Raw genomic sequence first — 17,271 nt, 5'->3', positions numbered from 1 at the left:
TTTAGTTATTTTATATTGCATTTGCATATTCATTTGCATATCATAGGGGTTGGAATGCTCATTTGGAAGTTTGGGGGGGAAATTCAATGGTTGAATTGCACATTATGGAAGTCTTGGGTCAAATATGAAGTTATTCAAAGTTCAAGGACCAAGGTTGCAGTTTTGGAATACTCGCTGGGTTAGTGCAAGTTCAAAATGTTTGGGGCTGAATCAAAGGGACGTTTCTGCACTTTCCAAAGTCTGGGTCCGAATAAAAAGTATTTAAAAGGTCAGGGACTGGGTTTGCAATATTGAAGAAACCACCATCGAAGCTCACGAGCTCTCTTCGCCGTATCTGAATCCCGACGGCGAGACTTGATTCTGACGGTTCCGGCAGCCACCACGACGGGAGAGATAGTCACGGTGACGACGGAGCACGGCAATGGAGGATTTGTGGTTCAACGGAGGCGCGATGATTAGAAGACGACGAGTGAATCCGTGCTTTGATTTCACGGTGGAGATGGAGAACTCACGGCTGAGCACGGCGGAGGAGCATGAGCTCGACCCAGATCGCCGCGGCTAGGAGCTGAGAACACTGCCGGAGCGACTTGATATCGCGGGAGTGAGACACCGTTGAGCATCGAGCTTTCACCTGCGACTGAAGCGCCTTGATTCCGACGACGAGAGTTACCGGAGTAGACCACAGCTTGAACTGAGAGCACGACGGTGGCGCAGTCACGGCTTGGTCAAGGCGAAGAAGAAGAAGTCAAGCTCGGATAGAGCTGTTTGATGGCCGGAGAGGAGAGGCTCGAGTAGAACAGAGACGATGAACCATAGTCTCCAAGCTCGGGCTACAGCGGTTTGATGCCAGCGGGGACGAGAAGTCGTTGTATCTGGAGCATAGCTCACAGCGGTCTTCAGTTGCGGCAAGACGTACCCGCTCGGGAAATTCAACATCAAAGATCAAGCATTGCAGCGGCCGAGTGGAGCGGTCAAGTGAACCCGCTGGAAAAAGACCCATGCCCCTGTCCAATATCGACTTGCTGGAGCGGGAGAAAGAAGCCGCTCGCGAACGAGATTTTGAGCTGTTGACCGGTTTGACCCAGTTTAATTCAACTAAACGAGCACGAGTTTGGACCTCTTATATATAGTTTTACACCTAAAAACTCTAGTTTTATCTCATTTTCTCTCAAGACTTTGTCTAAACTTGTAAAAGCTTGAATCTAAAGAAGTACTTCATCTTATATTTGTGTTTCTTTTGCTCATTAACATGATTAGCCTTGATCCTTACATGGGTTTAAGGTTTCTCATGGAGATTAGTGAGTAGTGACTTTGTGATTCATGGGTTAGATAAATTAGGGTGATTAGGTGGATATTTAGGATGTTTAGTACTTGATTAAAATTGTTCTATGCTTGCTAAGTGTTCTTAATGCTAGATTAGACTTGATCACTCTCATCTAGACCTTAAGTTATTTTACGCCCGGAAGGTGTTTGTTAAAATGCTCGAATGAACTTAATATTGTCTTTTACATACTTGGCCAACGACAGTTGATGTCCGAGATGTTTAAGTGGTTAGTAGTCTTGTGATTCATGCATGCTTGATTGCATTAGCCAACGACAGTTGATGTTTAATTCATGATTAGCATAGGGGTTTTTTCCACGACAGTGGATTAATCTATATTGAATGAGATCTAGACCTATAGACTTGTTGATTGTTTTGTTTGAACATCCTAGATTGAACCTTGATCACCTTATATCAATTATCTTTGCCCATGGATCCATCCTTAGTTTGATTGAAAGTTCTTGCACTTATTTCTTGATTGGATTTGAGATCAGCTTGTTTATATTCCTAGGACATTATCTTGTTACAAAATCATCTATATTCTTGTTTGCTTAGATTAAGGAAGTTTGTGTATTCTTGGTGTTATAGATCATTAGTTCCTTGTGGATTCGATCCTAAAATGCTACAATGACATACCATTCGATTGTAGTATTGTTGGAACATTACGTTAATTGGTGTGTGTTTAAACGTTTAATCAATATGTTTACCAAAAAAAATACTAAATATATACAGTCTGTATGCTTGTTAGGTTTTTAAATTTATATGAAATTGATACTAAAAATATGATATACTTTGTCCGAAGAATATTCTAGGTAGACTTGATTTGATTTTTCTATTAAATATACAATCCGAATTCATTTTTTGTATTGCAAGGCACATTAAATATCACCATTTGGATTCATATACTATGGATTCTGCATTGTCAAAAAAACAGAGAATAGAAAGATTGCGGGTTTCTGAATAAAAATGAGCATAAGGCTCATAATATATACATAAGCTTTAGCAATAGGGATTTTGTATATTCATTGACTGCTTTGATAAAGTAGAAGTAGCTAGAATCGTATTATACTCACAAATGAGTTAGCGTATTGTATTCCCGGAATTGTATGATCAAATATCAATCCACTTATCCTGTCTACTGCGTACGAACATATATATTAATTACGAAAAATGTAGTTAACTGATTTTTTAGTCAAGGACATAGCAATCATACCAAAAAGTGCACACGTACAAAAGGAAACCAAAACCATTACTCCTAAAGTTCATTTCTACGGTTTAATGAAGTGGAAGAAGGTTAGTACCTACCCGATGATATATTTTTGTTTTCAGGAAAGAATAGTCAATAATAGATTTATAGGAGATTTGGAAAGAAAAGCACTGGGCTAAATCAGGAGCATGCGACATCAGACACCAAGTGCACAAAAGGTTAGTTCCAAAACAAACCCGATAGTAATTTTCAAGTCATGAAATGATTAATCTCATAATTCGTGGCTTGCGTTCTGAAATAATAATTAAACAAAATAAAGTGTAGAAAGAAAGAATTCTTGGTATACATTTGTTGCACTGATAGACTTGGTTTTTGAGGACAATATGTAAAGTTGTTAGCTTTGAATGTCGTCCTCATCAACTGCCGTTTCATTGTTTGGGGATCGTGGGTTTTGTGATGTTGATGCTATGCCCTGAAAAAAAATTTATACTATATAGGTTATGGACTTTCACTGGACATACCTACTCATTTCAATGAGGGTTATAAGTTTTCTGCAAAATATCACTAAATAGGAAAGTGGTAATATAATGAAATTATATCATTTTTGTGCGAGTTTACTCATCATACCCTTGTCGACCAAATGCTTTCTTGAAATATCGCAGAAGCTCCACTGTAAATAAAAACCTAGAATATCACATCTATAATACTCAGTATGCACTGAACACAATGAATTTGACACATATAAAATCAATTGAAGCAGATTGTGAGTTTGGGTTCGTAATGATGGTTTGCGAAGAAGATTGTGATGAGTAGATGTATTCAAGGCTACCTATTTATATACTCAATGAAGCGGGTTTAGGGTGATACCGATGAAATCATATCGGACTAACTATAGAAAATAGACACTAATTAATATCCCAAAACTTGCGCTCCAATTTAACTTAAAAACTTTCCTTAAAACAAAATATAATGAATTAACACAACCAAAAATATGTAAAGTATATCATATACATATTCTATAATCAATTCACGTCCCTTAAATGTATGAGTAACATTTACTTGATATAAGCCATTAGTTGTATAGTTTAAAATTTTCATCACAGAAACCAACCGCTGATGCCGCAAAATAATTCAGAATATTCTAAATTTGAATTGACCACTAGTGGTTTCGTTATAGTTAACCTTTAATATGATGTCATCGGTTGGTTTCTATTGACCGAACCAAATGAAGATAAACATGTTATACCCAAACATAATTCACATGTTTAATCAAGTATAGTAAAGATTTTCTATATTTTTAACAAAAATATGAAAATAAGTAAATATGAAAAACTTTCAATCTGACATATATATAACAAAAACCACTTCAACGTCAGATTATACTGAAGAGTAGATCATGAAATTTATTTATTCATGATGAGACCATTGCTAAGAGTAAATCATGAAAATTATTTATTCTTGAACATTGGTAAGAGTATATCATGTAGAAAAAGGTTATACAGCCAAACAAATAACATTACGGTCAGGTTTATATATTAAATTCGTTTGGTTAACTAAAATTAATACATTTATTCGTTTGATTATCATCTCGCAAGTCTTGTAATATATCATATGGTAAGTCTTGTAACTAATATGTCCAATGACATTTTATTGTAAATACTCTAATAAATTATGACCATTTTAATAAGTTGGCTGAAAAGGACTATGAAGATGTCACATCAGTAATGGCATTTTTGTTAATCACACATCAAATAAAAGTTAATTATTAAAAGTGCTCCTCAAATAATAGAAAAGGAATATGTTGGATACGGCCCGGATTCCTGTCCGTGTCCATGAGTCGACCGACCCAAGACAGAAAACGATGCCAAGAAGAGGAAATCCAACCGAAGCCCAACTAAGGAGGTGATCATCATCCCACATATTCGTCAGAATATGTTTTAACACTCACCTGAGAGTCAGCCGATGCATGACGCTAAACCCTACTACGGTGCCGAGCATAGCTATCAACTACCCCACCGATCTCTGTGCCAGTGCAGAAATGCAATGATGATCGCGGGAGGAGAGAGAAAGAGAGTCCATGAGGAAGGCTCTATAAAAAAAGCAGAAGGAGAAGGACATCACGACTTCGAAAGAGAGAGCTTTTGACTACCTGTTTATCAGTACTTGTATTTCTCTTCGGCATACAACTTAAACATTTCAATAAATGAAACCTTTGGCTCCTAAACCTCCTTATTATTGTTTGTTTAGTCCTTAAACTAGATTACTGATTTTAGGATTCAACAATATATATATATATATATATATATATATATATATAAATATTTTTTGATATAAATATGATACTCATAAACTTAAGAAAACACGATTCATCCAACTGAATGGAGATCATTCGACATAATTTTAATACAAAATACAGTTGCCAACAGCATAATAGGCAGATCTCCTTGATTATACTATTAACTAGATCAAGGTCCCTACTTAGGTAGCGCACCCACAAGTCTATTTACTGGTTTAGACCAAGACTCTCTACTCTCTTTTTTTTGTCATCCAAACCTTTATTTCAAACTTAAACCGGTCCTATCGTACTAGCCTCATGAGCTAGCGGAACAGGAACCAAAATGTCAACAAATGTGTAGTGTAAGTCACGTGATCGGGCCTCTTTCGCAAGAGCGTCCGCACGGAAATTCAAAGAACGTGATATAAAGCTCAATGAAAAAGAAGTAAAAGATGTTCTCAATGTTTCAATGGCATCAAGCTCTGGATCCAGTGCTGGCCATTTTTTAGCAGAGTTGATGATGTGTACCAGCTGTTGACAGTCCGATTCCAAGCGCACATGTTGGAACCTGCGACTATTAAGCTCCTCCATAGCCCAAACTAAGCTCTCCGCCTCTGCATGTAGTGGAGATGGGACGTTGGTGTGTTTCCTTTGCCCCCGCATTACCTCCATGTTGCCATCAAACACAATAAAGCTCAGACCCACTCTAGTGTCCCCTAGAACCCAAGACGCATCGAGTTGACATCTCCATCGTCCCAACGTTTCTTGCTCTTCCACTTCTGCTCTCCTCTCATTCCCATCGTCTTCTTCCACGCTGTCCTGCAAGAGTTGTGCTAGTTTCCATGTTGTAGCTTCCGAGGCCGCAAGTTGCAGAGTATCTAAAGGCGATGTATCCTTGTTATTAAAACATTTATCGTTTCGCGCCTTTCATAAGTACCAGATCAGCCATGGGAAGAAGGACGTGCTCTCTGCGCTGATAGGGTCTTTTTGCATATGGAGAAGCATATCAAAATTGACAAAAATGGAGGAACTCGGGAATACCCCCGGAGACGTCGGAACTGTCGATAGCGCCCAACATTGGACTGCCGGCGGGCACTCAAAAATGATATGATTAATTGTTTCACTCTCCGCACCGCACCGTTGACAGACCGAGTCGTTTCCACAATGTCTCTCTTTTACCTTGCTCGCTGCGGCTACAAATCCAGTCAAAGCTTGCCAAAAAAATGCTTGATTTCCCGCGGAGCTTTGAGTCTCCAAACCTTCTTTTTTAAACTATTGCAGCTCGGTCCAAAGCTCATGTCCCCGCGCAGCTTCTTTCGTTGATCGACTGCAATGGCATATCCAGACTTCACCGTATAACATCCCGACTTTGTGTGTTTCCAACTATAGCCATCTCTGCGTCCCGTTTTGCTGATCCTAAGCGTTAAAATACGGGGAACATCTTCAGCGGCACTAAATTCGTTTATAACTCCAATATTCCATTCTTCCTTGTCGACATCAATAAGATGATAGACTTTGAGGTCTGTATCTGTGATCACTGCCTTTGGTTTCGCCGCACGGGCAGGCTCTGTGGGGATCCATGCATCTTCCCAAACTTTCGTGTCTGCTCCTATTCCAATCGTCCTCTTAATTCCACCGATGAGGATTGGTTTTGCTGCCATCAAGCTGTTCCACCAAAAATATGGAGAGTTTGCTTTTCCTGTTACAAGCGGATTCGAGTGTCTGTAATATCTACCTTTTAGCACTCTTGCTAAAAGGGAGTCGGGGTTTGTGAGCAGACGCCAGACTTGTTTAGCGAGTAAGGCCAGATTGAAATCACGGAAGTCTCGGAAACCCAAACCTCCTTCTTCTACTGGTACACAAATTTTGTCCCATGCCACCCAATGCATCCCCCGGTTGTTGTTGCTTGTACTCCACCAGAAACGCGCCACTGCGGCGGAAAGTTTGTTACAGATATCTATTGGTATCAAGTAACATGACATCACATACGTCGGTACTGACTGGGCTACTGATTTAATTTGCACCTCTTTACCACCCTTTGATAAAAGTTTACCTGACCAAGAGTTGATCTTGCCATTCATCCTCTCTCTTGAACGAAAGAAAAAACTTGTTTCTTTGATCCACAAATCTTTTCCGGCATTCCCTGATACATTCCCATCCCTCCTTCATTGTTTATATTAAGTGATCTTTTCAGATCGGTTTTTGTGGACGCTATGACCTTAGAACCGAACAGAACTGAAGATTTTGAATTATTCAGTTGTTGTCCTGAGGCTTTCCCATAGACGTCAATGATTCGAACCAGTTCCTTGCATTGAGATTGCTCTGCTTTGCAGAAGAAAAGGCTGTCGTTGGCAAAGAGTAAGTGGGAAATGGCGGGACTTCCTCTCACAACCAAGACTCTCTACTCATAGGCAGATTAACATCATATTTATGAAAATATCGATAAATGACTCTAAGGGAAGATAAGATGGTGTTAACATCGGTAAGAAAAGGCAACGATGCAACTGTTTAGGAGTTCTTACTGGTTTTGGGCTTCAACCATAAATAAATTTATACAATCTTAAGATTCAATCCTTCTGGCCAGGAACAACCATTATGAGCACCAATATTTACTTGCATTCGATTCCGTAAATATGGCAGACCCTAAACGGCACCAATAATAGGTCAAGGTGCACAACACCAGCCCACATAAAAAGATGTCAGATCCGTAAGCATAAAACAACTCTTTTCTTTCTTGTTTAAGACTTTGACAGGTTCTAAAAGCAAGAGGAACTAGAGGAAGAGCTCTTGAAAATAATATGGGCAATACCAAACCACCACCAAAAGGCAACCGAGAAAACACCTTTCTTCATGGTTTATGGCATGCATGTAGTAGTTCCATCCAAAACAAGCTTGAAAACTAGATGAACAAAGCACCTCTGAAATACTCAACAAGCCCCATCAAAATTGTTCAAGTTTTACAATGACCAAATGATATGATCCTGACAGGCTCATCTCTTTATTTCTATTTTCTATGTTGTCTACTTTCTACATTTTTCTAGTTTCTCACACCTTGTACTCCTATATAATATGATGCAAGACCAGATGAATAAAATAGACTTTTTATGATTTAAACCTTGTGTTTCTTTGAGAGTGGTTCTCTTTCGTTCCTTTGGAACATTTTCGATTTTTGGTGTGAAAATGAGATCAAACGGGTAGTATTAAGTGAATGTCCATCTTCACTTGTGTCACCATTCTATCAGTCTGAAGCCTTCACCAATGTTTTAAGTCAGATTCCCTAGACGTAAACCATCTTGACAGGAAGCTAACTTAGGGTGTTTTCTAAGGATTCCACAGCCTAGAGTCTTGCTAAAACTTGTAGAGAAATTGGGTCTTCAGTTTAATATACCCCTGGCTAAAGTTTCATGCTTGGTAAACTTGTCTTGGATTATCCATCTACCCTTCTAGAGATCCGGTCTATCCAGGGGCGTGTCACCACAATCACAACAAATGATCTCATTGAAGATGAGAGTTAACAAACTACTACGGAAATGTCAACAGACCAATCCAAAAATCTTAGAAAATACACTTAAAACTTCTAAGTAAAAATAAAACAGTATTCACCAAGTAAGCATAAACAAATCTTGATTATTTATTCGTAAATCCTAGTGTAATAATTCAAAACAACACGTAATGTTTTACAAAAATACTTTGAAAATATCCAAAGTTCATACTACTGATCAGTTCCGATGGTCTTTAGCCTTGCGCTTCGGTCCAATCATCTAATCATCACCTATATCACAAAAGTAGATATGAACATACACAAGTATTCAATGAATTGGTAAACCGATCAATTTTATGGGTGATTTTGCTCTATATTCATAAGAGGAAAAATAATTAAGAATATACACATGCTACAGTTAAAAGTAGTGGGACAATTTGCGCACAAACATGACCAACTCTTCTTTAAGGCGCGTGCACATGATATTGATTATTGACACTCTGAATGTAAAATTATCATATTGTACTAGATACCATATAGTATAATCATATACAGAATTAATTTAGTTAAGAGGTTGAATTTCATCCATTACATGACTATAATATATATGATTATGATATAGTATGGAATACTCGACACAAACACATAAACTTTTTATTTCTGTGTATGCCCATAATACCTAATTAATTGAGGGGTAAAAGTTAGTGTGATAGCTTGGGAATGTTATACTAAACTATACTATATTTATTAAATTGATATGAATGAATAATCTATTTACACCAATAGTACATCACGAAGAGGAAGAATAAGTGAAAGCGAAAGAAAAGAGAGATGAAAAAAAGGATGAAGCACAAAGAGAGAGAAAGTTATAGTCTTATATATATAAAAGTTTCCGAGCATTTTTCTTAAACTTGAAAAAGAGATCATAAAACGATAGTTCTATTCTATTTTTCAAATAGAATAAACGAAAAAAATACTAAATTTGAGTGTGAAAGGTGAATATTAAGAATCATGAAACTTATGAGAAAATACAATTTGCAGAAGGATTGAAGGGTGTTGCCATGAATGATAGAGGAGAAGAACTACCACGAAAGGTGGAAGAGGAGAAAAAGATATGTTCGGAAGAAGTAAGGAGATTACGGGCGGCGATGGTGGTGGTGATGAAACAATTGAACGTGGTGATGCTACATGTGGGATCTTTTGTAGTAACTGATGGTGATGGAAGAGGATGAGGAGAAAGAGGAGGAGGATGCCAAGACGTGGAGATGATGCAACAATATATGTTGCGTTGTTCTATTTTATGTTTATCAAATGGAATAGTACAACACAATGTGTACTGTTCATCTTCTCCAGTAGTTCTACGCATCCTCTGTTTCTCAATCCACATATATCAAAAGTAGTAAAATTGTAAACCCAAACAAAGATATGAAGAAAAGTGATCATACACAGTTGTTGGATCAGATGATTGCACGACATGCGAAGTATCACTTTCCAAGAATTTCATAAAACTTGTAAATGATCATGAGATAAAAGAAAGAGAACAAAGATCAATATAAATTTTGGAAAATAAAAAATAGTTTCTGAAGAATGAGATCAACGATGTAAGTGAGAGTGAGAATGAAACAGTGGGATGAAGGGCATTTTTTGTCTTTATACATATTATACCAAGAATATCATAGCCAAAGAATTATTATGGTTATAAACTTGATTTTTGGTATTGCGATGTATATGCAATCCAATTTCCCCAATTTTATTTATATTATTTTTAATATTTTTAGAAAATAGCCATGAATTTTGTTAGGATTTATTTCGTAACAGAAATATCTAAGTAATTGTTCGTAGCTTATTTGTGGCAGAAATTTAACTAGGGCATGAGGGAAGTATCCAGCTTTGGCTCTTAATCCGAGCCTGAATCTTCATGCTTTTCAACTTAGTTTCAAATTCCTTATGCTTTTATAGTTAACAAATTAAGTTTATAAAAAATAATTTATTTTTAAATTAATTTAACATTCGTAAAAAGCAATATATATATATATATATAATGTGAAAGTGATAAAAAAATCTACTCAGAAGTATGAGAGTTTCTACAATAAATGGGTCAGTGTTTTCGGACCCATTTACTTACCCAAAAAGATGGTTTATTTGTAGGCTTCACCTTCTTTGGTGATTAGTCTAAACTCATCCATAGATTCGGAATACCTCCAGATTAATAAAAAAAACATTTTTAATTACTCCATTTAAGACTGAAAATTTTCTTAATAAATTGATCCCTTGTTCTTATATTTTCAATTTTCACCAAATAAAAATATAGTATAATTTTTCATATTTATGTTTAGCATAATATATGTTTTTAATTGTATATTGTAACAAAAATTTAATTTTAATATAGCCGTTTACTTTAATAAATAACATAAGTTATGTGGTAGTCTATTATTATAAAATATATTTAAAATATTCGTTTTTAGTGTAGAAAATGGAACGAAAACCCTCTTTTATCTGTAGCGTATTTTATTTTTTGTTGCAATTATTAGAAACTAGGGGGTGTCTGCGCGAAGTGGTTTTATTGTTCTTAAATATGATTTTCTGTTGATGTGATTATGTGGTTCGTATTTATTTGTGAAGAGCATTATTTGATGTTTTATTATGTTATATAGTAGTAGGTAATAAGTTAATATATTATTTGTTTATATTTTTTTTATAATATGTTGTTGTATGTATAATACTACTTGTTAATGGTGAAGTGAGTTTCTGATGTAAAACATATTGAATTTCAGTAACTCTTTTTTAGGAATTTGTTGATTCTAAGATTAACGGCTTCAAAATTGTATTTTAATTTTTCACATTAATCTTTTTAGGTGTTTTTTGCACTCTCTCCCATCTTTGACCTCGAGTCATCACCATCTATGTATTTCGTTTACCTCTCCGGTGTGTAGTGCTTCTCACCATCACTAAGAAAAGATTCATCTCCGTGCTCTTGTTTTTCATCACCTTCTTTTTCTGTGAGATTATCTGGTATTTGTTATAGATCAGACATATTAGTTTCATGTTGTGCGGTTGTTTCTTACGGCGTTGTATGTTATTTCGATCAATATTGGTCCTCTTTTTCCTTAGGTTTTGGCTTAGGTTAGAAACTACATCTCGTTGGGTTGGGTCAGCGTTTAGTTGTCAATGATGTTGTTTTCCTCGTCGCTGGTTTGCCGTCAATAGTCTATGCTTGTCTTGGTTTTCAAGATCTGTTTTTGGTGATCTGACTTCTATGCTCTTTTTTCATAGCTCGAGGATGGCTCAACGGTTTGTTGATTTCATTTTGTCTATTTTTATCTCTTTGTTCTCTCATCTCGCTGCACCTTTCATCGCTGATCACGTCTCTTGTGGCTCTCCTTTTCGCCATATTTGCTACTCCAGGTGCTTCCGGTGCTTTAGACATGCATCTTTTTGTTTCGTGGTGACATTGTTCTTCCGATGATTATTCTTTCTCTGACCCGGTTTTTTAGTTTTTTGCGCTGGTGCTTGATCGCGATCCTTTGTGTTCTGGGGATCACTTTGTCTCATATTTTATTTTTTTAACTTTTTTCTGACATCTACTTGTTCTACCCAATACATTCTATGGTAAGATGAGATAGTTTAGTCTTCTTTGTTGATCTTTTTTCAGCTCCACACATTTATTGAGTTAGTGTTACTATGGTATTTTGTTTTTTTCTCTGATTGTGGAAGTTTTATGTTTAAATTATGTATTGCACTCTAATTTCTTCTTATTGGTTTGGTCATTTTATATTTTTAATAGTTAAATAAATATATAATTTGTAAATTAAATAATATAAAATGGTAAAAAATAATAAAATAATAAAAACTATGTTATTTTTAGTTGTGAATAAATTAAATATGTAAAATATATTTATATTATTTTATTTATTTCTTTATTTATCTTGAATTTTAGTGAACTATAAAATAAATTATCAAACTTCATACGATAATAGTTGATGTGGAAATAATTAGATATTTCACGATTAGAAAATATTTGGCCAAATTACAACAATCTAAAAGAAGAAGGACATAAAATGTAAAAAAAAATACATGGAAGACACGTATCACAAATTATCAAAGCCGACTTTGTATATGGTCTAGATCCGAGGTTAGGCCCAATGGTGAAATCAGAATGGGCAAGGCTTAATCCATTGGCCGTCACACTAACGCATTCGAAGGAAGCATGGAGGTGATATCACAATCACACGTGGCGTGAGGGAAGAGAAACTCAGAACTAAACTGCAATCCCTCACTCGCTTCCTCATCTCTCCCTCTCGCTGCATCCACTCTACGAACCCTAAACTGCAATCCCTAAAGGTAAACTCCCTGTCGCATCATCGTGTCTACGCTCTTCGTACAATTAGTGATCTGTGTGTTCTTTCTACAGAGGTTCCTGAAGATTTTTATATAAATTGGGTCTGGAAGATCCGAGATGTGTACAATTGATTGTCTCCATGTGGGTTAGATTCATGATTGATTCTTTAGTTTTGGGTGAAAGCACGTTCCTTTGCTCTGTTGTCCTGTAACCCGTTGACGCCTCTTCAGCTTTATTTGTTTTATTGCGTTGAGTTCACTCATTGTGTTGTCTTGGGAGTTTGAATCACCTTTCTAGGCTTCCAAAGTAGTGAGAGAGCCTTGATGCTTTGTTCTCAGTTTCATTAGATTACATTTGGATTACCATTGATGATTTGTTGTTCTGTGCAACTCCAATGATATATGAATAGATTTATATTTTTTTCAGCTGTTCAAATCAATGCCTGTTTTCTAATAGTATGAGTAACTTGTACAGGTGTGATTTTGAGATTATGGCCAAAGCTACAAGGACAAGACGCAGGATCCATTCACGACGGATCAGAGCAAGACCGTACAAATCTCAGTCTTCTAATCGACGTGTGGCAAGTAACGTGTTTGCAAAAGATTGTACAAAGTGTCTAGAGAAGAGGGACTATGAGAATGTTATATGCTCAGTTTGCATGGAGTGTCCCCACAACGCTGTTGCTTAGACCAGTTCAAGAAAGCGTCAGCTAAACTCAAGTCAACGTCTCATCAACCGGTCAACAAGTCTGAGCTTGGGAATCTCACATGCCCACTTTGTAGAGGCCAGGTGAAAGGTTGGACAATAGTGCAGCCTGCACGGGACTTTCTGAATCTCAAGCAGAGGATCTGTATGCAGGGGAACTGTGTTTTCGCTGGAAGCTTCAGAGAGCTGAGGAAACACATGAAAACGGATCACCCTTGTGCAAAGCCGCGTGAAGTTGACCCTGATGTGGAGCTGAACTGGAGAAGGCTTGAGATTGAGCAGGACCGAGCTGATGTTATCAGCACGATTAGGTCTATGATGCCCGGTGCAACGGTGTTTGGGGATTACGTTATAGAAACAAACAACCCCAACGGTTCTGAATCAGGTTCTGAAAAGGGTCGTGATCACCGTGCTGGATTTGGTAGGAATTTGTGGAGTGTTATCATTATGATGCATGGTCTTGGGGCGTTAAGGAATCAGACAAGACTCTCTGATTCTGATTCGAATGACTTGACAACCCACCATGGAACAAGTGAGATGACTGTCTCTTGAGAAGTAGAGGAAGATACGAATGGCAACTCTTTGGCAAGTCGAATGAGGCGACAAGGTCGGGTTCTACTAGGACGCTCAGGCAGGAGACGCAGAGATAGAGAAGCTAACCAGAGCACAGGTCCTCCTAGATGAGACAAGTTACAACAAAACCCTTTGTCTGATTCAGGGTTCCAGGTTAAAGTTGTATGGTATGGTTTATGTACAAACGTAGTCGAAATAATGCTTTTGGACCTTGTGAGAACCCTTGTCTACTTTCACCATTGACAAAATTTGACAAAGAAGCACTGTGTTTACTCGTTTTTTACTGCATCTCGCTGTAACTTTTTCTGGAAGAAAATTTAGATAAACATCAATGTGAATAAACATGAATCATGATGATGAATGATTCATCAGTGACCCTGAATCATGAACACTGTGACTTTTCTTTTAATTTTACCGTTACTCGTTTTGTTTATAACTTCCATGTGTGTGGATATAAGTATTCAGACTTGTGTGACCACCAATATTCATGACAGATATTCATGATTGATTTCTTAAGAGAAATTTGGATGCATATACATAGCAGGATTAAACTTACTCTTTAACCAAGAGCAAGAGCATCAGTGAACCCCCCTTGGGGTTTATCTTTTCAATTTTTTATTATTAAATTTTTTTTTTTTTTTGATTTAAAAAAAAAAAAAAACTAGACTAATCGCGGGCCGCCACGATACGTGGGGCCCGCGCTACAGTGTTGAGCTTTAGGAGAGAGGGGTTCAACCCCAAGAGCTTTAGGAGAGAGAGGTTCATGTGATTTACTTATTTTATTTTTATCTTTTCTTGATTTCTCTGTGAACTCCCCCCCGTAAACCCTTAATGAGGGTGCTCTGACAACAACTAAGCTATGATATATGTATTAATTGCCATATTACCATTTTTCACTTTTACCTCTCCTTTTTAATTCATTTTCTAAGTTTAAAAAATTATTATTATTATTATTTTATTTTTTTGAACACAAAGTTTAAAAAATTATAATTTGAAACTTTTATATACTTATAAAAAGCATAGATTTTTTTTTTGTATATGACATGTTTTGAATTTTATAAAACTGACATATATTTATAAATTGAATATATACATCTATAATAAGATTTTGTACTATTCTATTTATGAAAGGCAAAACGAAATATTAGTGATAAAATTTACCTTTCTTCCATCTCTCTCTGTATGTCTCCTCAATCGCCATCTCGCTGTCTATCAGTCTCGCCAATCTTCATCTTTATCTCCCTCCCTTTTCTCTCCTTATTTCACTCCATCTCTCCCTAGTCTCTATATTTCTCTAATATGTAATGTTTATATAAAATATTGTTGTATTCTATTTTATTTACGAAGAGTAAAATATAATTAGAATTATTCTCTCTCTCTCTCAATAAGTAGCTTTTATTTATTTTATTTAACCCACTGAAAATATTTGATTGTGATAAGGTATGAATTAATTTTGTATACCAACGGATCAATGGTAAAAGCATCTCCAGTCTCATTTTACTCTGACCCGGCTCTTCTTTGTTCATTATGTGTTTCAGGCTACTGTGTACATAATTTGGAGAGAGAGAGAAACACTCGGAAACATGGGGACAAACCACGCTCAACTGTAACCATGTACAAGATAATTGACAGGCTTCTTCGAAACCGTCTCCTCTCATCGATGAATGAACTAAGAGATGGAAGATACCAAGATAGTTTCCAACAATAGCTAAGAGCTATCTCTGCATCTTAATTCGAAAAAAGTTTTCTTCACATCATAGATAGAAATGGTTTAAATACCAAAGTTTACACATGATGTAAAACAATATTTTTCTTTTGAACCAAATTTAACATTTTATTCAAAATAATAAAATCTCATTTTATTTTTAACTTTAAAATTGAATTTGGAGTAAAAAAAGTATAGTGATATTTTATTTTTCATTCTATAACAAAGTAAAACATAATTTATTCTATAAACAGAGTAATCCATTTATTTTTTGTTTATCATTATATTTTTTCACTTTAAGATAGAGTATCATTGGAATAGAATTCAACAATATTATAGAGTTACTCTATTTGAAGGAAAAATAGAATGAACCATTTCTTATTAAGTATAAATATGTGATCTTGCAAAACCATATATATATTCCACTACAATATTTAAGGTTATTATTGTATTTTACATAAACCATAATTTATAGAGAATTAATTTGATTGATAACATTTTATCGGTACAAATATCCGCATTGTATGTGGAAGCACCTTAGTCAACTGGTTAAGATGTAAAGGCTTCTACAACTAGGTCTGCGGTTCGTATCCTAGACTACTGCAATTTAGTGTAGGTTATAGGATGCGAAGCTTATCAGAGGTTCTGTATGCAGAGCCGTTTGTTGTGGTCGCTTGCTACGGAAAGAATCTGTCCATCGAAGATGTCGTACATGCAGAACCATCCGACGCAAATTACCACATCCAATACTTAACTTCCCCATATCTTTGGGTCCTCCAAGTCTCATTATGATGCTCATATTCATCCTGAGCCGAGTTGAACGGTCTTTAGTTAAACAGTTCCTGACATACGCTCCGAACGGTTTATCTAGTATTCTGTACATACCAATTATTTTCCTTATGATCAAAAATCATTTCTCATGGTTACTTTAGCTTCTTTCAACCCTAATACATCCCTTAACAAGTCACAAATCTTGGTTGGTCTTAATAGGCTATTCCCATCCTTCTTCAAATGCATTGAATGTTCCGATAAACTATGTGTGGCATAATTCGCTTTGACACATCTTTCATTCTTTGTCATCCTGACTTATGTTGAGGTTTAGTTAAGGTCTCCCAAACCATATAAATATATGCCAATAGATTTGGATGAATCTGGCCATTCTTATGTGCTTGGTCGCTTTAATGAACAAATCGAGTAACTCGTGTTGGCCGCATATGATTTCGTCAACCATATCTGTTAGGAAATACGCGGTCAAATTTTACGGTAAACCAGAATTTATGGGAGCGGGAAAAGAGCACACACACAAAATTGTTAACGGAGTTCGGCCAATGTTGCATACGTCTCCAGACCTGCTACAAATCTTTTATTATCAACCCGGTAAATTTTACAAGCTCACAACTCACACCCCGATCTCAAATACACTCAAAAATTACTCGTAATTTCTTAAAGAAGATTTTTTGTGAGATTTTTTTTTCTCCTTCTTCTTCGATCTCTCTTTGTTCTCTCTCTGTGTTTTCTTGTTTTGGGATGCATGAAATGGTTCACCATAGCTCTCCTTTTATAAGCATGAAGAAGGTGTTTGGTGGGCTCACAATCTTTGACAAAACCAACATCAACAATTTCAGCCGCCTAACATCACCGTCCATGCCGTCACCGTCCATGCCG

General features: G+C 36.3%; 1 protein-coding gene across 1 annotated transcript; it reads left to right on the top strand.

The window, feature by feature from the left end:
- Nucleotides 1-12,492: 12,492 nt before the first annotated feature.
- LOC106324924 lies at nucleotides 12,493-14,229 on the top strand. The gene is made up of 2 exons (XM_013762928.1): nucleotides 12,493-12,625; nucleotides 13,098-14,229. The coding sequence occupies exon 2, from the start codon at nucleotides 13,269-13,271 to the stop codon at nucleotides 13,878-13,880; it is 612 nt and encodes a 203-aa protein (XP_013618382.1). The 5' UTR covers nucleotides 12,493-12,625; nucleotides 13,098-13,268; the 3' UTR covers nucleotides 13,881-14,229.
- The last annotated feature ends 3,042 nt before the right edge of the window (nucleotides 14,230-17,271 follow it).

This window comes from Brassica oleracea, chromosome C2, assembly GCF_000695525.1.
Source record: "Brassica oleracea var. oleracea cultivar TO1000 chromosome C2, BOL, whole genome shotgun sequence".
Taxonomy (NCBI): Eukaryota; Viridiplantae; Streptophyta; class Magnoliopsida; order Brassicales; family Brassicaceae; genus Brassica; species Brassica oleracea.
The sequence above is the reverse complement of the archived record's forward strand: the minus strand, read 5'-3'. Positions and strand labels throughout refer to the sequence as shown.